Source organism: Crocodylus siamensis, chromosome 6, assembly GCF_052110815.1.
Source record: "Crocodylus siamensis isolate JL-2025a chromosome 6, ASM5211081v1, whole genome shotgun sequence".
Lineage (NCBI taxonomy): Eukaryota > Metazoa > Chordata > Crocodylia > Crocodylidae > Crocodylus > Crocodylus siamensis.
Genome location: NC_143400.1, coordinates 53732024 through 53757555, shown reverse-complemented (window position 1 = coordinate 53757555; position 25532 = coordinate 53732024). Strand labels below are relative to the sequence as shown.

At 44.0% G+C, this 25532-nt stretch overlaps 1 protein-coding gene across 4 annotated transcripts in view; it reads left to right on the top strand.

The window, feature by feature from the left end:
* The window catches only part of VPS8 (VPS8 subunit of CORVET complex), a 151996-nt gene that overhangs the window by 28240 nt on the left and 98224 nt on the right, over positions 1-25532 (top strand). For 3 of the 4 annotated variants that reach the window (XM_090051165.1, XM_090051166.1, XM_090051168.1), the window contains exons 8-23: positions 2608-2732; positions 3225-3311; positions 5817-5884; positions 6734-6887; positions 7001-7060; positions 8007-8114; positions 9112-9192; positions 10382-10552; positions 11688-11762; positions 12501-12536; positions 14780-14870; positions 17610-17656; positions 19337-19426; positions 22349-22395; positions 23654-23876; positions 25214-25303. In XM_090051165.1, coding sequence (XP_089907291.1) covers positions 2608-2732; positions 3225-3311; positions 5817-5884; positions 6734-6887; positions 7001-7060; positions 8007-8114; positions 9112-9192; positions 10382-10552; positions 11688-11762; positions 12501-12536; positions 14780-14870; positions 17610-17656; positions 19337-19426; positions 22349-22395; positions 23654-23876; positions 25214-25303 — 1553 coding nt within the window. The remainder of the gene's footprint in view (positions 1-2607; positions 2733-3224; positions 3312-5816; positions 5885-6733; positions 6888-7000; positions 7061-8006; positions 8115-9111; positions 9193-10381; positions 10553-11687; positions 11763-12500; positions 12537-14779; positions 14871-17609; positions 17657-19336; positions 19427-22348; positions 22396-23653; positions 23877-25213; positions 25304-25532) is intronic. The other variant, XM_090051167.1, reaches the window with a different exon arrangement.

The following is a 25532-nucleotide window of genomic DNA, read 5'->3' as shown; positions in this document are numbered from 1 at the left end:
GTGACCAGGAATAACGGTCACAAACTGGCGGAGGGTAAGTTTAGATTAGATATTAGGAGGCGCTACTTCACAGTCAGGGCGGCTAGGGCCTGGAACCAGCTTCCAGGGGAAGTGGTGCAGGCTCCTAGCCTGGGGATTTTTAAAAGGAAGTTAGATGAGCACCTTGCCGGGGTCATCTGACCCCGGTGCTCTTTCCTGCTAAGGCAGGGGGTCGGACTAGATGATCTACCTAGGTCCCTTCCGACTCTAGCTACTATGAAACTATGAAACCCCCTTTGTTCCTATGGGTTTACTGCTCATTTGCTTTTTTCTCTTGGCTCTTGCACTTGCGCGCTTGCTTTCCCTTTCTTTCTGCATGTTCTTTCACCGCATCTGATGAAGTGCGCTTGAGTTCACCAAAGCTTGTACTCTCTCTATACCTTAGTCTGTAAAAGTGCACATCTACTCTGCCTTCTGATTAACTTCAGATGAACATGGCTAAAGACCTCGCTGTACTTACTATCCACCATCCCTGCAAGTTGAACTTTCTCTGTTTCTTTTCCCTGTGGTGCTTCCAATTGAGGGTCTTAGTTCTCTGACTTCATTTTCATAATACTCCTGCAAGCTGGTGGTGGGGGTGGTATCACTCTCCTTTTGTATGCCAGGTTTAGAGGCTTAGGGATCACTGTCAAACATCAACCAATAGGGTCTGGTCTTTCAGAGCACTTGATGTTCATGTGCGTTTGTCTTCGGTTGCATTTCGGAGCACTCAAAATTTTGAAAATCAGGCATAGGTGTCTCAAAATGGGCACTCAGAAATTGAGGAACAAGGTAGTTCATGAACATCTTGGCTTAAGTGACTTGTCTGGCACTCTGCAGGATGGGTGAGAAGTAGAATCCAGTTCTCCACAATGCCAGTCGGAAGGCTTTTTTGTGCATTCTCCTGCTCGGTTCACTGGCTACGCTCTAACTTCTGCAAGAGCAACGTGGTTTCACTAAACAGCAGCATCACTCACTGCACAGCCCTGATTCGTGCTCAGGCCACAGTCAGCACTATGGAACCATGCTGACACCCCTTCCCCAGCATGGGTATCAGTGGGGTTGGGATTTTTAGATCCACAGCATAGTCCTCTGATGTGAGTTAACAGAGGAGCTGGTAACAGCATACTGGGATGATGGTCCCTGCTTCATTAGGCGTAAACAATCCACTATGGATTGTGTTTGTTTTGGTGTGTATCCAAGGGCTACATTGCGTGCCTTCTTACCTTAAAAAGATTGATTGTTATTGAGTAATTTCAACAGTGGTCCTTAATAATGCAAACCTACCTAGTAAGAGTTAGATTTGTATAGGGCTAACTGAAAGATCTTGTACATCATTTACTTAACTCATTGTTGAAAATGCTTTATATACATTACATATTTTATAATATTACAGTGCATACAGAAATGATTGTTAGAAGGGAAAGATCTGATGGGCATGTGTCTTTTAAAACTTGAGTAATTAAAATAAGCTCCTTTCACTTTTTATTTTTCTAGGAACAAAACTTTTAGTTTCTAGGTAACAAATTTTTAGGAGTGAAGCTAGTGCTTCAAAGCTTAAACTTAAAAAATATATATATAAGAAAGTGAGATTTCCCCCCCCCCGCTTAAATTTAAAGATTACAATGTACAAAACAAGTATACTTAGGGAGGATGCAAGTTCTCTGCAATTGTGTGAGAAATTAGAGAAGGAAGGAAGTCACTGTATTAAGAAGAGTGGCGGAAAGTCCCTGGGTTTTGAATTACACTCTAACTGGGAAAAAACCCTATGTACTAAACATAGTTTTGTTCCATCTTTTTTTCCAACTTGACTTTCTTTATTTTCTTGTTTAGTGTCCATGAATTTCAAATTAAAATGCACCTACTTCCACAGAAGAGATCCTTCTGCTTGTTCACATGTAGCATCTGTGAACCAGGCCACTGTTTTAAATCCAGTGTCCTCTGTCCAGCCTCTGCTTGAAATGTTGTTCATCCTCTTAGAGCAATCTGTGCTTGGAAGGCGGATGCCATCGGTGCAGGAGGCACAGGTTTTTCCCCCTGCACATTTTGTGGGACAATCAATCAAATGAAGGCATGGAAGACCAATAAAATGGCAGGATTCAGAAATCTGTGTTGGGGAACCCTGGAACTGATTATCGAAGTCTGACTTCTCATGTTCATTTGAATGAATTTTAAATTCTTTTCCAAATTTTTCTTTCATGCTGCCTGTTGGCAAAACAGGAATCTTTTGTGAGAAGTTCAAAGCACTACTGTAAAATCATTCCAGTAGTGTAATTAAATAGATGCTTTTATAGTGGGTCACTACCATTTTGTTTTTATCTTCATTTAGTACTGAATCTTCTTCTATGTCCACCCCCTTGGAGCTACTTTGTTTTATAATTTGTCTCTCCTATGTTATATAGATACAAAGTGTGTTTCCTTCTCTTTACTGACTTGAGCCTTGATCCTGCAAACGTTTCTGCATGAGCTTAACTATAGACACACAGTATAGTAAATATGCTCATACATGCTGGCAGGATTGAGGCCTTAATTGTTCCCATCAGGCCATTATTTTCTCACTAGTTTCTTACTAATCCTGTTTCTCAATAGATCAGAACCAGGCTCTTCGGCTTTGTCTTGGCAGCACAGGTGTTGGTGCTCAGTACGGGGCTATCTCAGCTCTCAGTATCAATAACGACTGCTCGAGACTTCTGTGCGGCTTTGCAAAAGGACAGGTAATTCTGATCTCAGAGGTATAAGAGTATTGGGGAAAAATGCTATTTAGGATGCATAACGAATATTTTTGTGCATCTCAGATTTCAGTCTGAGGGAAAACAGTCTCTCTTAGAGAGCTTTGCCTGTCTCCCAACATCTCTTTTCAGGGAACCCAATGACTCACATTAAGTTTCTCCTGCTTTGGTTTAAAGGAACTGTACTTTGCTGTTTCTGCCTTCTGCTGTTTTTGAGATGGTGTTGATTTAAGAAATTGATTCCAATTTAGGAGTGTTGAGCGTTTTGGTTTGATGATAGAAAAGCAGTTGGTTCCCAAAATTTAGCATCATTTTGGCTTATAAAATGAAAATTTGCTCAGGTTGCAAATTTCTTTGGAGTGCAGAAACTTTTGGTTGACTTTTGATGATTCAGGGTGGCAGGGAGTGCATCTTGTTTCAACTTGGCCAGTTTTTGTAGCAAAATGTCATATTGAAGGAAATGTGTTCTCTTTGTAGATTACTATGTGGGATCTGGCTAGTGGGAAACTTCTAAGATCAATAACAGATGCTCATCCCCCAGGAACAGCCATTTTGCACATCAAGGTAACAAGTTTTCACTATTATCATCTGTCTCCTTTTGTACAGTGCTTTGAGATCTACTGATGCTCTGTAAGAGCTAAAAGCTAATAGCCAGAGGTCTGTTAAATGGATGCAGATGTATACGTTATGCATTTTTAATTCTCTTGGTATTTTTTTTTTCAGGCTGAAAAGCTAAATTTATAAAAATAACAGCAGCACCAGAGTTAAGAGGACAACAGAGTTTTCATTACAGCTCAAGTTTGTCCCTGCTCCATCCAAAAATCAGCAAAAAACTAGTGGCTTCAAAATTGATAAGTTAGGATCAGTTGAGAAGTTTGTTTATTTTTTTGTTTTCCTCCTGCCAAAACTGATAATGAATTGGACCAGGTATTCCTGATTTTTAAAACTCCTGAACACAGGACTTCATGAATGGGTGGTTTGTTTTTTGTGGTGTGGTTGGGGGTGGACTGATGGGCTATCTCTGTTTGGTGGGTTCTGTCTGTCAGGATGAAAGATTAACTGAAAGTCATCAAAGTTCAGAATTTATACATCAGAACAAGGTAGGCCTGCTGCAACTTTCTCACTCAGATAATGAACGAGCCTAAAGGAAACTTGCACAAGGAGTCAGTCTGCACAGGTGGGGCTGTTGTGCCCTTCAGCCCCAGGGAGAATGAACCCCCTACCAGCAAGAAATCCAGAACTCCCACTCATGTTCCTTGCCATTGGCAAGCATCTTGCACTATCTGACTTGGCTTAGGATAAAAAAAAACAAGGGGAAAGCCATCCTGGCCACCTTCACAGTCTTATCTTCTGTCCGTGTTGCCTGTCTAACCCTTGTTTCAGCTAACAAGGGGCCCTTCCTTTCTCCCATGGTAAGTCTTAGCTGGGAAGGTGAGAACATGGAAGAGCCAGAAGCTGTTGGTCCTCTGTCACTCCAAACTGCCTCCCTGTCCCAGGGCAGACAGCAAGATGGTGACTTATTTAGACCTGTTTTGAAGCCAGTGTGTGTGTGGGGGCGGGAAACCGGGGTAAAAGTAAAAACCATAGAGAAAGGAAAATCATCTTTTTCTTACTGGCCAAAGCAGATGCACTTCCCCCTTTGCTCTCTTCAGTCTTCATAGAGGAAGCTGCATGGGGAAGAGGAGCAGACACCTGGTGGAAGGAAAAGGTGCTACTTAGTCTCTTTGAGTCCTCTGAGTCATAGTGGTGCTGGAAGACCTATTTGACAGTCCACTTTATTCAGGAAAAAAATATTCTGCATCTCAGAGTAGGATACGATGCTTGTAACCAGGTCATGCTCAAGAGTGATTTACAGCATGGGCAACAATCAACCTATTTAGACTATATATTTTCTGCAGTCTTGCCACTGCAACATACAGTCTGGATATCCAGGAATTAAACTGAGCTGGGCCCATCTGATAACATGGTGGTGTCCACAGGTTCACTCTGACCACTTGATAGGGCTTTGTTTTCCTTGTTTCATGGTGAAAGACATGTCATGTGGGCTTCCTTAGCTTATAGGTTTGAGGCTTTATATCTTGCAGTTTCTCCCCTCTGTATGCCATATGAGAGGCTAAATCATTTCAGAGATGGAGGATCCAATAGGACTTTTCTTGTGGCTGCTCCTGTGTCCTGAGGGACACTGTTCTGTGAAGGGAAAGATCAAGTTAATCTCCCCAACTAGAAGGATATGCCTGTGAATTAAATCATGGATCTGAATGCAAGCGAAGTAGTGCGGGAGTCTTGGAAGATGATTGTTCTCTCTCTCAGGCTGCTCTTATAATGCTATAGCTGAGTATGGGCCAAGCCTTTTTGGCAGATGTGCCGCAAATTAGCTCCGCATCCTCCCTCCATCCAGTCTGTTGCTCTGCTTTCTGCTTCCTGCCCTATTTGCTGCCATGCTGCCTGTCCCAATCTGCCATGTGCCTGGCACAGAGGCTGCCCCTGCCCATTGTGGCACCCATGTTGCAAGTTAGTCACCCTTGCTGTAGCGTAAGGCAGGGTCATTTTTGTCATGTTGCCTTTTCCCCTCAGGTTTTAAAATTGCCTTCTGTTAAGAATTGGTCACATGAAGCTGTAGTCTGGTTTGACCTCTGCAAGTGAATGGGGGTTGTGTGGAAAGAATATACTCATGAAGAGTTAGGCTTAATAGTAACATTCTTTAAAATGGGAATGCTTCCAGACGTACAGTATTTGCTTTACTGCAGTGTGTTTTTGTTGTTTTATGGTTTGCATAGAAAGCAATGACAATCCCATAATAATGTCTGCTGACTTCATTTGTAAGCATTTTTTATGGCCCTGGTATTTTATGAGAGCAAGTAACTGTTCAGTCATCTTGTTGAAGATCTCTTGGGTGTTGTACAGGATGAATATATAAACAGGAAGAATAATGTTCCTTATTTCATTAAGAGATGTCGTGCAATTAATAGATAGAAAAACCTGATTCCACGATTTTTGTCACAGTTTCTTTTTGATTAGCTCAACCCTATCTCTTTCCTGATGTTGGTTTTAATCTAATTCTCCCTTCAGTTCACAGATGACCCGACCCTTGCGATTTGCAATGACAGCGGAGGCTCCGTCTTCGAACTGTCATTTAAGTAAGAGGATAGCCTTGTGGAAAAGATAGTGCTGAGTCAAAGATCTTGAAAGCCAAAGCAGAAAGGAAATAGTTTGAATCAGGAAGGCCAAGTTTGAGACTCCATCTGATGTAGCACAGTCCAGCAGTGTCCCCCTCCTTCATGCTAGACTTTACACTGGATCAATCATTTGACCTTGCATTTGCAGTGGCATATGCATTTGAATTCAAACTGTGAGTGCAAGTAGCAGTAGTGCAGCAGTAAGCTGTAGTACCTTTCTCTCTGGCTGTACTGGGGACCCTGTTGGTACTGCCCAAGCAGCACTTGTGTCACTACAAGGGAGAAGACTGTCTGTGGTGAGGTCTGTGAGGCAGGAACTAGAGCAGACAGCTGACAGTAGCCCTAGGAAAAGTAACCTTTTCTTAGGGGCTCCTGGCAGTTGCTTTGCCCCTCTGCCCACAGTGCGGCTCACAGTTGTCCAGCCCAGGTCCCCAAATCCGATGGCTGGCTTAAACTTTAAGATGGGTCTTGGAAATTCCCTCTTTGCAGGGTGGAGGAGACTGCCACCGCTGTGGGCAGAGACAGGAATTGGGGCTTAGAGCCCAATGGGCTACTCTGTACATGGGAAAGGATGGTGGTGGTATCTGATGAGTAGCCAGGAGGTGCCAAGACTCTCCTGCTAGCAGAATTTCAAGAATTGTCTCTGCCTGCAATGCTGTTTGGAATGCCTTGAAGACCATCTTGAACTTGCACCAGGCATCATGACAAGGAGGGCTCTCAGTGTTTCTTTTCCTGGGATATATTTAGTGTGTAGTGTGGGGTGCTCTGATGTCAGCCAGCTGCTCATCAGGTTGATGGCTCTGCTTTCAGGAGAGTGATGGGAGTGAGAACCTGCGAGTCTCGATGTCTGTTCAGCGGATCCAAGGGGGAAGTTTGCTGTATTGAGCCTTTGCACGCAAAGACAGAACTGAGAGATCATCCTATTACCCAGTACTCCCTGCTAGCAATGGCCTCCTTGACTAAGGTAACTGGTCTCTCATACAAGGCTTTGTGTACTATTCTGGAATGAATGACACACACAGGTAATCCAGAATGGAGATTTTAAATGTATTTTTGTAATTTTTTCTTTCGATGCAGATTCTTGTCATTGGGTTGAAGCCATCTCTGAAAGTATGGATGACTTTTCCATATGGTCGTGTGAGTAACCAGCAAACAGCTCCTTCCTCAAGTTAAGGTTACAAATCCTTCCTTGAGGGAAATGGGTGGATGTAGGGTGAATGCTGATCTGAATGTGTGAGGTGCTGTTCCTTTAGGTCTTTGAGCAATAGCCTCCATCTTAATCCCCATTGCCATAGCTCATTGTAGGCCTGAGTTTATTCCAGCTCAAGGCCTTAGGGGGAGCAATGAAGGTGCCTTAAATTGCCCCTCAGGAACAATAGTTCTGAGCTTTTCTGGGAAACATGAGCAGCAGGCATATGTTGGCTCCCTGCTGTTGGCTAGCCGTTCTAATGGCATGGGGCATAGATTGGTCATACCCATAGTGACACCAAGGCAGGGGGGCAAGCCCTCTTGTATATCCCCATAGTCAATTCAGTCTAATTCAGGACCCAAAAACACTCCACCGCTGTACTTGTGGTTATTTTGTACAGTCCTTATGGGGCAGAGTTAAGGGTGTATAAGTGCTCTAACTATGAAGTATCCTACTTTTAATGGGTTTGCATCTGTTAACTTTAGAGTTGACTATTAATACCCTGGGTCTATAGGGGGCATGCATATAGTATAGTGCAGCATGCATATATCATAACTTTATTTTAACTTCTGATTGATCCATTATCACCGTTTTAATGAGATTTGAGGTTTTTTGGCAATTTATGCACGCCCATGAGAATCCCAGGTGTTTGTGGTCAGTGTTGCAGTGGAATGATCTCTGCTGCCAAAAGCCTGCTCTTCCACGTGTTCTAAATGGATTCTTAAGTGCCAGAGTTGCGGGGAGTCACCACTGGTGCCAAAAGACTCACTTTTGACCTGGTTAATGTGATGTCAGAGTGGGTGGTGAGGCTGATGAGCTGTGATGGATGGAACGGAATAAAACTTCCTTCTGTGCATAGTAGCATACACAGGCTGTTCTGTTTCTCTGACCTAGATGGATCCCTCCAGTGTTCCTTTGCTGGCGTGGCACTTTGTTGCTGTACAGAACTCAGTAAACCCCATGCTTGCATTCTGTCGTGGAGATGTGGTTCATTTTCTTTTGGTAAGTCTGGATAAAGTGTTGCCTGTCCTTTCAAGGAACTGCTTCCAGAATGCCTGAGCATCAACCCATTTGCTCCAAGTCAATGGAAGTGTGTAGTGCTGTCCTCTGGTTTGCAGGTTGTCAGCTCACCACTGAAATGGGAAAACCAGTTGGCCTGTTGAGCAAATAATGAACATGTATAGAATGACACTATTAGGCCTGCAGGGGTAGATCAAATGCTTTGTGACTTCCAGTTAAAAGAAGAAACAAGTTACGTAATGGTTACCATGAGGATTTTTTTTAGTGTGTTCTCTCCAGATCCGTTTTGACCTTCCTTCACTGTACAGTTTGTACCTTGGCTTGAGGCCTGGTCCATCTCGTGTTGAAGTCAAGGGGAGATGGATTGGCTTTTGGAGAGCACTTGAATGGAGGGCTGTGTGTGCTCTTTCCAAGCTATGGATCTCAAAAGATGTATGTCGAGGCAATTGATGGTTAAGTGCCATGGGAAACCCCCGGGTCTTGTGTCTCTGCACAGTTCCTACTCTGTGGGTCTTCTGTCAATTGTAGGTACTTGATGTCTTTTTTTATAAAGAGATCAGTCAAGCCCCCAAGGGAAAGACAGACTATAGCAAACAGTTTGTGGCCAGACTTCTGTTTCAAGCACTTCGTATTAAAAATGTCTGAAAAGAAATGAAACAAAAGACTATTTAAAAAGTCAAAAGACAAGAGTATACATGTGTGACATTTGCCTCTGAAAGATCATTGCTTTGGGGGAGGAATGAATGTCCCATGCGAAGCCTGTTTTAGAATGCAGCCTCAACTGTGGAGCTGCTAAATGGCCATCTCTGTAATTGCTGACACTGCATACTCTGCCTATTCCAGGGGCCATGGATCTCTTTGGAATACGTTTATCTTCCCCGGTAAAAGTGTTAGGAGGCTTATTTCTCAAGGGAAGATACCGGGTTGGAAAAACCACTGAGCTTGAGCTTTTTTTTTTCTCATTTAATTCCATCATTAGGTAAAGAGAGATGATTCGGGTGCAATACATGTTACTAAGCAGAAGCAGCTGCATCTGCATTACGACCTCATCAATTTTACTGTAAGTATTGATTCTGGTAAACATTCTTCCTTCTGTTTCAGGGGAAATAACAGCCTCCAGTGTTAAGTGTTTGCCAGCATTCCTCAGCTTCTAGGAGTTTGTAATTTAACTCTGCAAACTGCTTCTAACAAATGTTACATGCTATTTTCAGGTATATAAAATGGTCGTTTGGATCTAGAATTTATGAACCAAGATGAATTTATTTGCTGTAGCTTTTCATAGAACACCACCTTAGACAGTCTAAATAATGGCTGTAGGTGAAGGAAAAGGTATATGCAATGTGCATAGCATCATGCCAACTAAACTGCTCATGCCATTGGTGAACAAAAGTTATAAAAGAAAAAAAAAAGGTCTTTGGAAGGGCTCATGGAGTTAAATCTTTCTTGCCAAGTTTGAACTCTCAGGTATCAGTACCAAGTAGCAGTTCAGTTGTCACAAGAAGATGGTAGCATACTCTTTTATACTATGCCTGTCTTTTGCTAATGCATTGTCCTACTGTTTGATGTCTAACATATAGGAATGTACTCAACAACAAAAACATTCTAAAACTATTTTGTTAAATGATAAATATATAATATAAAATACAGTAATGGCAAGCTGAAAAGTTGTCTTTGGTAGCCTAGAGATGTAAGGCTGCCAAAAAAAAAAATCATTCTAAGAACAAATGAAAAGGCCTTCCTACTCTGCGGTTATGGTCTGCTGGCTAAAATTCAAAATATTGGGCTTTGAAGTTCCCAGGTCAGAGTTATTCTCTTCCTCTGATGCCAGTAAACATCTTTGGTCCCCTGTTCCCCTTGCAAGCGGTCAAGAATAAATTTTATACTTACAAAATAGTTTGGGATCTTCAGGTGTCTGGGAACAAATATTGTATGGAGAGAACGAGGTTTGTGGTAGACTTATTTCTAGACTAAAGGCATATGCTGCAGAGAACACTACTTTTTGAGACAGTTTCTGTGATAACTGGATGCTCCCAAGGAAGTCTTCTGGTTTTCACCTTTATGTTCACATGAACTTGCCCTCCCACCCTAGAGTGGTTACAGATGCAAAACCCAGCCATACTTCAGGCATCCTGTCTACCAATGCTGTCAGCTGCTTCTAGGTTTTATACTAAGGATGTTCTGGGCATCTGTGATGCTGATAAGGGTGCATGTGAAATGTTTCTGGAGTTTGCCATGTGGTTTTTTCCCAGTGGATGAATTCGCGCACGGTGGTGCTTCTGGATAGCGTGGAGAAGCTCCATGTGATAGATCGCCAGACGCAAGAGGAGTTGGAAACCATAGAGATTTCAGAGGTTCAGCTAGTCTACAACAGCAGCCACTTCAAATCGCTGGCCACAGGGGGCAATGTCAGCCAGGCTCTGGTAAGGACAGATGGGTCTTGTAGCCTGCCAGTATTTCACTTACAGATTTAACGATATTTTCTAGTTCAAATGTGGTTTTAAATAGGAGAGGCTGGAATCATCTTAAAAAGGTCTTTAAAAAAGCTTGTTTCATATTGGTTTGCCCCTGAGCAGGTGATCCTTCAAGTCTTGCCTCTGCACATTCCCATGTGTAGGACATGCCTTTCTGCTGCCAAGCTTTGGACTCTTTTGCTGAGAAGAGGATACCAGTGTGGCCACGTGTTGGAGGTTATTGCCTCTGCACAGTCTTTCTGCATCTCCACCTTTCCCTTTTCCAGACCTGCTCTCTACAAGTTCTGAGATTGAAAGGAAGGGAGTCTTTAAAACATATAACATCAGCCTATAACATCAGCCTCAAACACTGGGCACTATAGGTGCTTCTTCTTCCCCCTTCACTTCCCTGAAGATTGTTAGAGCTCAGTAGTGTACTTCAGGGCATGCTGCCAAGTGGAGGTGTACAGCTCAGCACTCAGCCAGTCTTACTACAGAGCTGTTTTCCAGCAGCTGTTGTATCTTTGCAGTAATGTCACCTGATCCCATGCTGGGCAGCGGTGGGCCAGTTTAGTATGTGGATGAGGAAGAAGTGAAGTGAGTAATGACTGGCAGACTACAGTCAAGGATGCTGTCCAGGTGTAGGCCCTATCTTAAGTTTTGCCCTATACTCTTAATGATCTCTGACTGGCTTAATCAAGTAGACCTGACTAGAAGGGCCTTGTGCTGTAAAGGAGCAAAGCTAAATTGTCATTTCTCAGATAGTATTTTTTCTTTTCTTTTCTTTCCAGCTACTTGCAGGGTCCTGTGAACAGGGTTACTGTCACTGCCAACACATGAATCTAGACAGGGCTCTCTGTACTGGGTAACTTCTTCCCCAGGGAAGCTCATACTTAACAACTGTGAGCATGGTCTGGTTGCTGGACTCCACCCTCATTCCATACTGGGTTTGGTGTGAGCTGCTGTCTCTTCTTGACCCTTGTTTTGAATTTCTTCATTCCTAAACATGCCCAAGGTTAAGCAAGACCATTTTTCACAGACCTCCTCCAAAAACACAAACAAAAGCAGCCTTGTATCAGGAGAAATTGTTTTGGTTTTCTTCCAGGCACTGGTTGGAGAAAAAGCCTGCTATCAGTCCATCAGCAGCTGTGGCAGTCAGATCTTCTACCTTGGTACAAAGGTAAATGTGGGTAGCCCTCCAGAAACATAATGTGTCTATGCTTGCATGCCATCTCAGGGAACTCAAAGTGGTATGGGTAGATGGGTGTCTAGCAGAAGTCATCCTCTGCCAAGGAGGGAGATTCCTCTCCCACTTCACTGGGGTATCCAGTGCCCCAAGCACTAGACTCCTATTGCTGAGGAAGCTGTACACCTGGGGCTGTTAAATGTGAAGGGTTTTTTGTGCAGGAACTCCACTGATGCATATTTTTATCTCCTAAATCCTTTCTGGTCTTGGCCAAGATGCACGGTGAAAGAAAGCCTATAGCAAGGCTAGGACTCCCTACTAGGTGCTACTTCAGAATAAATGTGTAATGGGTAAATAATGCCAAGTGAGGCTGAAGTTAACAACTTCCCCCTCACCCCAGCAGAGATGAAGTGTGAGGGAGGTTGGATTCCAATTTGTAAAGCAATAAGAGAAAGCTCCATGTGCTTGATTTTTTTTTTTTTTTTTTTTCCCCCAAATCTGCCCCCTTTTACTTAGAATAGATCAATACCCACTCTTATCAGAACTCCTGGGAAACTGAAGCTGTATAACAGCTGGTAGGGAGTACTTCCAGCCTGTGGAGTGTAATTGTAGCCCAGATGTGTAACGTGAATCCTGTGGTGGAGGTGTACAAATCTATGCATTCTTAGTCCTTTACCTAGTCACCCATGAGAAGTTTCCTTATGCATTTTTTTTTCCCCTCCACCTTTTCAGTCTGTTCATGTGATGACATTAAGGAGCTGGAGAGAGGTAAGTCAAAAGATTGGGGGCTTGCATATTTGAACTAAAATCAGTTGCATGCATTGTTCAGAAGTAGCTTGATGACAGGAGGAACTAATGCTCTAACCTATAGAATTTGTCAAGCAAGTTCCAGGTAGAGCGTTCTGAATCTGTAACTGCTACTCACCCTTATTTTCTGAGTACAGGTTTCAGCACAGCATGCCCTCAGGCTCCAGTCTATCATATGCGTGGCTGCTGAATAGGGATCGTACACATTTTCTTCACAAAGATGCCTTGCAATGTTTCTACCACTACTGAGTTGTAGTGAGGCAGTACAGGTTCAGGGTATTGTTATGCAGTATGCTGTAGGTAGCTATGAGTCACTAACCAGTTTGGGACATGGAACTGGAAGGAACCAACAGCATCAAGTCCCTAGTTGTTGCTGGCAGCCCATTTCATAGACTTATCAAGCTCACTCTTAATACCTCCTAGTTGAATACTCCTTACACTTCTTCCCATCACTATTCCAATTGGAAAAGTGTTCCAGAACTCTGTTCTTCTGCTTTAACCTCCTAGTATCCAGCTTAAATTTGTTTCTGGCTAGTTTATACTAGTTTGGTTTTGTATTAGCATTATCCTTTAACTTAAATTAGCTGTCTTTCTCTCTTGGAGTTTATTTCCCCGAGAGTCTAACACTGAACAGTCCTATCCTACCTCTGCATTTGGTTTGCAAAACTGCTCAAAGGTGGCTCCTCATAGACTAACTCTAAGAGATGCACAAGCTTTTGTAGGTTACAGTCTACTTTGTCACAGAAAGTGAGGGTGGAGAAATAACAGCAGCATGGACGCACTTTCCAGCTGTTTGGCCCTGGCGTGGGCACAGGCAAAATCCCCCAGGTTCCACCGACTGTAGAGGTGGGGCAGAGTCCCCCAGCTCTACCACCCTGTTCTGCATTATTCACTTTGGTTCATCCAGTTTCATTTTGTTTTGGGCCCTATCTAGATTAGTTCTTGACCATAGCATTCTCTCTTTTTCCTCATTTTCTTTTTATTTCTGTGGCTCTGCTGTTTGTTGTGGCTTTTTTGCAAGGCCTGGTCTCAGGAAATTCATATTTTATCCCTTCAAGAAGTATCTTTGTAGCTCTTTCAGGTCATATTTTGAACCCTTTTTCTGCTTCCTAGGCTGTTTGCCCCATCTCATTCATTCATCCAGTTAGGTCTACATTTCCTCCCTCTGATGTTTTTGCCTTTGCCTGAACTGCACATTCCCAACAGCTTTTGTACCTTTGATTCGGAGATTTAAAAGCCTTCTCCACCTCAGTCTAGGGTAACTATTTAAAAGCATAGTTGTGTTTTCAGGTTTAAGGAGACCAGGGTGAGCTTGGGCATGATAAAAGGGAAAGTTAACTTCTGTTTCCCAATAGCAATATAAGCTCCTTCAGGACTTGAGAGGGTGTGGTGATGTAGGAGGTATCTGTACCTTAGTTGATCAGGGTGGTACCTTAAGAATAGTAGAAGAGATGAGGGACTACAGCAAGATGCTAGGGGTGGTTGGGAATGGATTCTTGTTGTGATGGTGAATGGTGGGTTTCTTGGGGGAAAATTCATAGCTCTGAGTGCTGCGTGAACTTTGGACTGCTGTGGCATAGGCTGGGCAAGGCTCTTGAGTGGAACAGCTCCAGGGTCTTTCACTTTCTGACTTGAATGGGGCCAGGGTTTCACTTCAAATGGTTAGCATTAAAAATCTCTCTGAAGGAGGCCTATCAAGTAATTTGGCTTGTGACCCCTAGACCAGCACTTCTCAACATTTTTGGGTTGACAGCCCCTTACCTGGAAGAAAACAGGGCAAAAAGGCACCTTATTCAGAGAGGCATCACTAGTTTGTCTCTAAGGTGCCATTTTGCCCTGCTTTCTGTCTGACTTGAGACTGACACAGCTTCCTGCCTCTCCTTTACTGGAAGTTAGGAAAATGTTCAGACCCTCCTTAAGTTTTAATGTAAAAGCCAAAAAATAACATGTGTTAACAGTTAGCCTCCCTGCTGGGTGTGGCATGTTTCAAGAGGCTTCCTGACAAACTTGAAAGGGCCTGAGACTTTATTTGCTTTAGCTTGTGATAACACTTCCAATAACCCTGTGCCTGCTGTTGTCACTTGTCTTCTAGAAGTAGGGAATGGGCAGCACTACCCCCTGGGTTGGGAAACTCCCATCTTAAAGGATTGCTCCTCTTTCCTGGATTTCTTAAGTCCTGTATTATTTGTACCTCCTGTTCGCAGAGAGTGGATCACCTTCTGAAACAAGACTGTCTTACTGAGGCCCTGGCTCTAGCTTGGTCTTTTTATGAAGGTAAAGCAAAGGCTGTTGTAGGTAAGTTTTTAATTTCAAGGCACTTGGATAGTTCTTTCTACGTGTGTCCAAAATGAAGTCACTGTACAAAAAGACATTCAAGTGAGACTCTTGTCAAATGAAGGGAAAGAAAGCTCTGGTAGTGTGGATGCAGCTGGACTGGTGCATATATTAGTAACTATGGCCTGGCTTGCTTTCCTGCAGTCCTAGTAGTTTTGTAGTTTCCTTCGTTAATGGCTTCCATTTGCCTCCACTTTGCCAAAAGGCCAGTTGTAAACAGAAGACTGGAAGGGATCACTTGGGGCACCAAGTCTAGCTGGCCTGTGACCACATGTAACCATTTCATGGATAAGTCCAAAAGGGTCAAAAAGAATGCTTGTCCCACCTTGCCACAGACCACAAACTATGAACTATCTCCCCTTGCATGTGCTACAGCACACTTAGGACTTCTAGTGCAGAGGAGCAAAGGCCTCAAACTGCAGTGGGCTGCAGGATGAGAACAGGAGAGAGCAAGGCCACTGTTGGTACTTTGAACATCTGTGCTGGCAAGGAATTTGTTAGGTGAAATACACCCAGGAGATCCCAGGAAATGGATTATGTCCCATGCCACAGAAGACACAAAACTCGAACAGTCTCTGGTGGTCTGACCTGGGACCAGGACCTCAAGATTGGCATTTGGTTGAGCACATAAGCAAAACTCACCAGCCAGGCACCTGAGAAGTTTATTTGCCATGAGGAGAACTAACATACCTCCTGTGTGTGTGTATTGAGGGTGGTGGTATGGAGGGAGGGGTGGGTGGATGAAACACCCTTAGAAGCCAAGTCCATCTAACCTGGCCATCGGGAAGTTGCATCTCACCCCAAGACAGAGTTCTCTAGTTTCAGCCTCTACTGCCAGAACTTGACATGTGCCATCAGCAAGGACAAGAAGCTCCCTGCCACCAGATGCCACCTCATATGTGAGCAGCTACGCATATTGATCAAATTATCTTGTAACCTTCTCTTGGGGATATCAGTAAATCAGTCACCTGAGGCCTCTGGTCACTAGCTTAAATTCCCAAATCCAGGATCGTGCCTGTTCCACGGTACTGTCTTTTCCATGAGCTTCCTAAACTCCATAATGAAAGGAATTAGCTTCATATTACCTCTGCCTCATTTGGAAAACTATTCCAGAACTTTGCTGCTCTGATGGTTAGAAACTTTTTTCTAATTTCTAGTCTCAGTATTCATGACCAAGTTATGCCCAAGTGGGTATTATACCAATATTATCCTTCCTTCCTGGTGTTTACCCACCATCACCAATGTGTTTATAGAGTAATCCTCCTTGCATTCGGCCTTTTTTTTTGCTAGGCTAAACAAATCATGCTTTTCTGGTTTTACTGGAAAACAGTGTTCCAGACGTTGCTGGCAGGCTCTTGAGGCTCCAAGGAGATGCTTCTGTGCATGGTGCCTGCTGGATGAAAAAGTACTGGAGAGGGCCAAGGTGGTGAAAATGGCCATGGTCCCTTATGGGAAACGGTAATGTATGAAGCCAGCATAGCTCCTATGTTGAGCTTGGTCGGGGAGCTGCAGATCACAGCAGTTCAGTGCTTTTCTGCAGATGCTCTCTCAGACCTTGTATGGTATCCGCTAGACACCAGGATGATGAAACCCTCTCCTTGGGTGCAGTGGGTTTGGCTGGTGACTGGGTGTGTGGTACGTGGGCCTGTGTCAATTGTACTGAATGTGCAAGTGATCTCTAATTGGGGTGTTTTACCTTGAGGTTCCTACGAATAAGGTCTGATGGCTTTTTGTGGACTCCTTTTCATGCAGTCCCCAGTGCAAGTGCAAAACCAGCCTCCCACAAGGAAATGTAGAATCAGTTTGGTAAATTTTAAGACTTGAAGCCAATAGATTTTAATCTGTATCCAGAACATAAAGGAATTGTGTTTTTATTGAGAGAGATACAACATTTTTTCCTTATGGTACAGTTAAATACAACTTATTTTCAACCAACAATCTCCGAGTTCCTTATGTATAGTAACTGGCTATTCTGAGGCATCCCATCATAAACATTTGTGGAGCACCTTGGTGCCAGGAGGGATGATAGTAAAAGAATACCTGGGGTATTCAGATATGCATTTGAAGCACTCCAAATTCCAGAGTTCTTCAAATTTGTCACTGTGCAGACATGCAGCGGTCTGGAGAGCAGGAATCACTGCATGCATATGGGCCTTCAGAAGTTCGTGAGGATACATGAGTGCACAGGAGAATGCTCGTTGGCTGTCCACCTTCCTCCTCTCCTTCCCCATGGTTGGGATGGAGTGAAGCATTTGGGGATGCTAGAGGACTGCTGATGCATACAAGGGGCATTTTTGAAGCATTCTGGCCACTTTTGAAGTGCTGCTTCAGCTGCTGAGGTCTGCTGCCCTTGCTGTTTTGAGCACTCCAGAGACACAGAGAGCAACAGCACAACTGTCCATGGCCTCAGTCCTGTCTTAAATGACACAGTGTCCAGAGCCTGGACTCTTTCAAAACCTGTTCCCAAACATTTAGGAAATCATATCTAAGTTACTGTTTAGATGTAGAGTAGATTCTGTGTTTTACAGGGATAAAAACAATGCACTGAATCAGCTAAAGGATTGCTGGAGTTACGATTCTCTTGTCTTTTGTCAGCATCTGGGCTGTAGGAGTCAAAAGCAGTCTATTTCCACTTGCAAGTTTGAGGAGAAATTTTGGGGATTTTGACACTTATAGTTTTTGGGGGGGTTTTTTTCCTAGGGTTGTCTGGAGATGTCGGCAAGCGAAAGGCAGTCATTGCAGACAGAGTAAGTTGTTTTGATTTCTGTTCATTGTTTTTAATCTGTTCCAAATCCCACTCTCGTGCGTACTGATACTGCACTAATACATTTCACAACTGTTGTCAGCAGAAAGGGCCACAGAAATCCATCTTCCATCTCCATGGGGTGCAACACATAGTGTGGGATTCTTTTTGGCTTGCCTATCATTTGGTCCCAGGCACACTGGTGTGCATGTTTTGGGCACAAAGCCACCTGCATGGTGTGATATGTGGCCTTGCTAGCAGGCCCTTGACAGTAAGGCCTCAGCTGTCTGCTGCCTCTTTCTTCCACCTCTGGCACTGGCAGCATGTAACCTTTGTGAGCAAGGTTACTTAGCCCCACTGTTGGCAAATATCCTGCATGTACCCAGCTCCCAGCCTGACTGCCAGTGGATACCCGCCATTCACATATCTCCTGGCTTATTGCTGCCAGCTGACCCTTTCCTGTGGCCCATAGGAGTCTTGCTGTTGGTTGTGATTCTTAATGAAGCAATACTGAGTTTCAGTGAAAACCAGCTGGGAGATAGCTTCAACCTTCTCATTCCTGAGCATTCATATTCAACTGTGTCTCACTCCTGAACATCTCTTTGATCATGGGGACCTGAACTCCTCCCCAGTGGTTTCCAACAGTAAAAGTCCTTTGCAGTAATTCAGTCTAAATGATCGAACAGAGGCTGCCACTTTGACTTGTTCTGAGGACCCTGCATGTTGGAGGGATGACTGACACTGCCTGAGAGGCATCTGTGGTTTCACTGACCTTGGGAGAGTTCCTGTGCTGCACAGGAGGAGGTGGCCTGTGGGTAGCAATAGTGCAAGACTCAGTAACACTGCTGCAGCAACAGCTATTTGGAAGCCAAACGAGGTGGCATTCTAGCTAGGTTCTGCCCATCTTGCATGCCTGCTTTTGCATAGCAACAACTTGGACAAACCAAACAAGCTGCATGCAACACAAATAAAGGGTCCCAGAACTTGTAGTTACAGAAACAGCCTCAGCAGAACAAACACAGGAACTTTTAGGTAAGCTGAGCCCCTTCTTTTTCTCAAGTTCCAGTGGCTCTGTTCAAAGCTGACATCTCAGGAAAGGATGCTGGGAAGGCCACTGGCACTCTTCCCAATGGAGTTTTTTGTTCTTTGCAAGGACTTCCTTGTTGGATCTTTAACACACAGCACCCAGAGTTACAAGGTTTTGACACTAGTGCAAATCATGCTAACTCATTTGGTGTTCTGTTTGGCCTGTTGGGTTTTTTTTGCTAATGACTTGAGCTGATCAGCTCCTTGGTTCTGTAAATATTTTTCTCTGTACACAATCCGTCATGTCAGCGGAAATCTTCTCACGTTGGGATCAGGCTGATGGATTGATTGCCCTTGCTCAGAGTAGGCTACAAAAGCAGCTACAGCTCTTCCCTAGGTCTGCATCTCTTAGCAGCCTACTTTGTAGAGATCATCGGGCCACAGACTACAGGGCAGTACAGCTGTTCCTCGATCCTGTGCTCCCCATTTCTTCCTGTCCACTAGTACTCTGGACCTCCAGTGGGTGACCACAGAGCTCATGGTGCCGCCAACTCCAGGGTCCTGAATGCGCATAAATAGTGTAAGGACTTAAGCTCCCACCCTGAGAAGGCTATAGTCAAGTACCTGAGTGCATTTCTCATGGCTTCCTTTCATCCAGATGGTTGAAATCCTTCTCCATTACACTGATCGAACTTTGAAGAAGTGTCCCGACCAGGGAAAAATCCAAGTGATGGAACAACACTTTCAGGTACAGTGCCTGACCTGGCTTTTTGACATTTGTGATCAAGTTGTTGCTTTTTTCTTTGAATGGTTTTGATTTATATAGAACTGCTTTTAAAAGCACCGTGAGAAGCATCTTGAGCAGTGAACTGTATTATGTATGTTAAAATGAGTATTGAGTACCAATTTCTAGCAGTCATTTGATAGTTGTCATTGGTGTCATTGCATTAGACATTGGTGAAATTCCCTTTTGTGCTTTATCACAGCCTGAGGAGAAATTCTCTCCAAGCCAGCACCATGTGGAGCTTGAGAGCCATTCTTCCCAGTTTGTGCGACTGCCTGGTTTTAAAATACTCAAGAGCAGAAAACCTCCTCCAAGAGGCAGCCTGTGCCAACCATCTGAGCAGGAAATGATGTTATGACCAATAAATGGTTCATATTTCTAATTTATGTTTATAGAGGAAGTGTAAGGTCTTTACTAGGTGTCTGTAAAGCAGTTGTTGCCTCCTTCAGGAGGCTCATTCAGCACTTTTAAATATTGTTCATGTCAGTTCTTTGGAGTTGAGCCTCTCTGAGCAGTGACTGACAAAGTCCAGCAAGGCTAGAAGGGTGAAGTTTAAAAATGTCAAGTCAGGTAGTATGCATAGGATGAATTTGTTTGGTATTCTGGATGCCAGCTGAAAAGGTGTAAGGGTTTGTCATGATGGAATAAGCTACTGTGTTGTGTTTTTTTTGCTAGGGGAGTGAAAGCCATGATAGCTTGGCACATTGTGGGGAGCAGACCACCTTTTTTGAGCTCCAGTACCAATATACATGGCATGTCAGAGGGGGCTTTCCAAGGCCAGCACTCTTTTGAAGAAATGGTCGGTCATTTGCTCTTCAGTTCAGGTTTTGGAGTTGCTCTTGAGCCCAGGCTTGGGAGAGGGATAGACTTCATCCCTGCATTTGGGAGAATCATACAGGTGTATTTAATATTCTAAATCCTGTAATCAGTCTGCCAGGCTCCTTCTAAGGGTCAGGAGGTAGGGAGATTAGCTGCCTCAGATTTTCCCCAGAGTTGCCGGAGTTATCATTCTTGTTAGACAAGGCTTCAAAAATTTTGGAAAATGCCTCAAAAATGAACGTTTGTTCCCGAGAGACCAAGCTATTTTCTGAAAATCCACTGCCAAGTGACTCTAAGCCAAGCTTACTGGCTGCTGTGTGGGTTTTTTTATTCTCCCTTCTTCCAAGAGAGCTCAAATCTGTTGCCTTCTGTGGCCTATACTAAACCCATCTGTTCAATCAGGGTTTTGCTGCTGGGTGGTGGACAAGCATGTTTGTTTCAGATTTTTTACTACTAGTTTGGGGTAAATCTGCCTGTATTTGAGATCAGCCAACCAGCCTTCAAAAAAAGTATGCGTATGTGTGGGGGGGTTTTCTTCAGATGGGAACACCCCTCAGCTAAAATAAAGCCAAACCCTATGTTGTTTCACCATTAACATGTAAAACTAACTTTTTGTCCTAGGCACTGTCCTTACCAACTATTAGGAGATTGTTAAAACCCCTAAAATGTCCTTATTCTGTGGCTTCACTGTTAGTTATTTAATGTGCTAGCTATATATAGCTTCATAGAATCCTAGGGGTTCAAAACAGAACGACTGCACTGTTAAGGTGTGTGTGGACCTCTTCCATGTCATTAGTTATAATTGGGTTTCAATTACTGAATTACTGATTTGATTACTTTTATAGCTCGGGGATCAGCAACCTGTGGCCTGGCCTGTGGGCGTGGGGCTTCAGATGCTGGATTGACTAAGTGCAGGTGGGTGGGGATGTGCTGGCTGTGCTCTAGCACCCAGGCACCACTAGTGCTTTCCCCAGTGGTGGCACTGGGATAGTGTCTGCAATCAGTGCTTTTCCACTGTGGCTGCAGGGGGATTTGGCAGCAATCATTTTCCCTTGTGGGGATGAGCGCCAGCTGTGGACACTCTCCCTGTGCACTGGCCCAGGGCTTAGTCCATCCTGTGGCCTGAAAAGGTTGCCAACCTCTGTTTTAGGTTTTCAGTGTGCTGGCGCACTGCAGCAACTCCTTGTTTACATTGTGTGGCTCACCAGCCCTCTTCACAGCTGGGTGGCCAAAGGGATCAAAAAATGGTCTGACCTTGAGTTTGATTGCAGGTACCATGGTCTGTGAAACCTATGACACTTTCTATTGCAGTGACAAAAATGCAAAGGCCATTGGTGTGCTGTCTCTCTCCCCCACACTTCACTGTACTGTGGGACACTCAGACTGGGGGGGTGAGCCTGTAACAGCCGTAGAGGACATCCCCTACAGCATGTGGTAGAGGGGCTTGTGAGGAGTTGAGTTGTCAGCTGCAGTAGAAGGGAGGAGAGAACCCTCCTGTCCAGGCAATGAAGAGAATAGAAAAATCAAAGCATTTTCCAGCAGCCTAGAAACCTGGGGGAAACTTCCTGCTCCTACCCCTTCACCACAGCTTTAAAAGGCGAAGTTAGTAGTGCCCCATCTCATCTACCACGGGACACTTGTAAAGGTTTTGAAACTGCAGCTTGCAGCAGGCGAGATGAGTTCTGTGCTCACGTAGCTGCCAGTGGCCTCGCTCTCCCTTCCCCATTCTGCAGTTGTGCCACATTCACATGGTGAGTATTGTCCAAAGAGAAATCATCTGGGTGGCATCCAGTGTGGTGAGGCCCTGATCTGCACAGAGCTATTTAGCACTGTTGTACCGCTGATAAACAGGTAATAAACAATTTGGGAAGTCTGGTGCTTTGTGTGGAGCTGGGCTGTGGTAGAACATTTTTTTTTTTTCATTCAGGCAAAGAACTAAACACTTGTTTTGTGTGAATAAATTGCTGATCCGGTACCATTTCTCTTATTTGCTCTGTTTCATACACTTGCCATTCAAGAGTACCTTGTGCCTAACTGTCTGATGCTTTCTTTGTGGTCCTTCCCCAGGACATGGTGCCTGTCATAGTCGAGTACTGCCTCTTACTTCAGCGCACGTAAGTGGCAAGCCTGCTTGCCTGTCTTCAGGTTAATAGAGCCATAAGGATTGCTGCTGCAAACCACCCCAGTGGCCCCTTCTGGTCCTGCATGTGGCCTTTCATGATACTGTATTCATGCTTTTCTGGGAGGTGAAAAACACCTCTTAACTGGCCATTATATAGTAACGTGTTGAAACTGGAAAGTTCCTTTTAAACTCTCAATTATGCTGAATTAGGACAGCTTCTGTGTTTTAACTCTGCCTAATCTAACTGGATTTTCTTATTATCCTTGTAAATGGTCCAGCTGTCCATGAATTACAGCTGTAAACTTGCATCTGATCTGGGCTCAGTGGGTTTTTATGGAGGATGAATCCCTATAGTAACTCACACCTTTGTTCTAGATTTTTTTCCTTGTATCCCTGTGAAATGGATTCAACAGGCTTTTCTTTTGACTGTTGCATTTCCCTGGCACTGTCCAGTCCATTGAGCAAACAGCTACTCTACATAAAGTATATATTCACTTTTAAACCCATTGGGTGAATTATTAAACCACAGTTTAAGTCTAATATAAGGGCAAGAGAATGATGCTTTCTTCCCTTTTCTAGCGAATTGGCTCTGGCCTGCTTAGAACTTGCTTAGTTCTACAGCTGGGAGGGTCAGACAGGATAGTGCTGGAAAAGAGGTCTGGGTTGTCTTCCGCTTCCTGTAAAATTGCAGGGTTATTTCTATATATGGGTTTGTCAACAAACCAGGGTTACCTGGCTTTAACTAGACGAGCTTAGCTAGAGAAACTGCCTGCTGGGATGGGCTCTGGTGTGGCAGTTTTCAGATGTTTACACTAGCTGAGTTTAGTCCTTTTGGAAAGGGAAATAAGCTATACCACTATACCTGCGTCCTCATTAGTTACACTGGCACAACTCAGATTTTGGTTAAAAAGGAATAACCTTTCACCACTGATTTATACCCCTCTACAAAAACTGCATGGACCCTAGTACCTCTCTGCCTGATTTCAGAAGCTACTGTTATCAAATTAACTTGACTTCATGCTCTTTTTTTGCAGGAAACTTTCCAGTTTCCCTTCTAAAAACTACAGCCTCATTAGCTAACAACTATGAAGAAGCTAAACTATGCCTGCATAGGGGTAGTCCTTGTTAAGCTAAGGAATGCCAACTATTATGGGTTTTTTTTGATGACATGATCATCAGGCAGTTAAACCATTTCATGGATCTTTCATTTTTATGGGTCATTGAGCATTTGTCACTTTTTTTCTTGTTAGGGATCTTTTATTCAGCCAGGTGTATGACAAGATGAGTGAGAATTCTGTGGCCAAAGGGGTCTTCCTGGAGTGCCTGGAGCCATACATTTTAAGTGGCAAGCTGATGGGAATGACAGCTCAAGTGATGAAAGACTTGCTGCTTCACTTCCAAGATAGGAACCTGTTGGAGAATATGGAGGCCTGCATTGTGCACATGGATATCACCAGCCTCGACATACAGCAGGTGAACCTCCCCAGGAAAATACTTCCTGGAATTTCCTCTGAGCAAGAGAGAGCTATTATTTAAGGCAGCATCTTTCACAGCAGCTTAGGAGGTCAAGCTGGACATGTTTTTCAAGTGAAACTACACCCACACCCTTCATTGTCAAACCAGCTTCATAAAATGTCTCTAAGTGTGTGGTGTTTAGGCTGGGGCCACTTGTGCCCTCAAGTGTGACTGTATTGAAAATATATGATCAATTGTGAAATGAAGCTGTGCTCTGTGCACATCATCATCTAGTTTTTAGACCAAAGCATTTGAATTAGGCCTCTTACTCTGAGGAGTAAATAGGGAGGCATGGCTTCTCTGCACCCTGGTATACCCTCTAACAGCTACCATCTCTTCAGTCTCTGCTTAGCAGCTCACTGTGGCCAGGTCTTCCATTGCATGGTGGGTAGGGAAAAGATGGCCTGGGGCACCAAGGGGCAAAACAGTTATGCCAGTTGAAAACAGGGTGGGGGCTTACTGCAGTTGAATTGGTTATAATGGTTTTGTTTATCTGTCCTGTAAGTGAAGCTAAGCTACAATATACCACTAGTTTCATTTGAGGGAAATTACTGTAGTTCAGCTCAATTTACTTTGAAATAGGAGCAGACAGACAAAATGGTTACAGCTACATTACAGTACAGCTATAGGCACATTTTAATAGTCATATAATAGTTAATCTCTCTACATCCTCTGGCTGCTCCATTGCTTGCTTCTCTGTTGAGCAGCGAGAGTCGCGCAGAGAGCAGAATAGGAGCTTGGCTGGGTTGGTATGAATCTAAGGGGCTCCATAGCAAAGGGTGGATCCCCTCCTTTACCCACAGCCTCCAGGAGAAGCCAGTAGAGGGCATAAGAGGAGAAGCTAAGTGCCAACCCTAGTTTTTGCCACTCAGTTCTCTGCCCTGGCACAGGCTGGATCTTGGTCTGCCCTCCATGCTGACTAGTTGGGTGCCAACAGTTTGGTGAGAGAGTTCACCAACCCAACACCAAGAGATAGGACCTTTCATCCCCTTGCTCCAGATTTCAGGACTGTTGAGAGAGGACCTGGATTCCTCTTTCCAGAACCACAGCCAGAGCATGGATGCTCTAATTTCATGTGAGCTGTCAGCAATGAGCCAGGCACTCGCTTCCAGGGGTTGGAATTCTGCAAGAGTCAACTCCTGCCTTTGGAAAAAAGTTTTTCCTGCAATTGGGTAGGGTAAACTTTAAGCACAGACCTTTCTCTTAGGGGTACAGGAGGAGAAACTGGAAGGCTGCTAAAAGCTATTAAGCAGTGCTGCTCAAAGAATCTCTAAATCTGCTTTATTCACCCACAGGTAGTTCTTCTTTGCTGGGAAAATCATCTCTATGATGCCATGATCTATGTCTATAACAGTGGAATGAATGACTTCCTTAGTCCAATGGAGGTAAGAAGGCTATGTGTGGTCCCCAGCGCTGCTTTTTTAACTCTTCCCCTCTCCCCTTTTGGCTCTCCTGCCACAAGTGCAATCTACACATCTAACCTTTTTTTTGAATTCCACTGAAATATTTGTGAAGTTAGTGCTTGCCCTTGCCTGTGGCTTGGTGTGTCCAGCCCTGGTATAGTATGTGTCCTCTGAGTTGGCAAATATTGCCTGTTCCTTATATTTTGAGCAA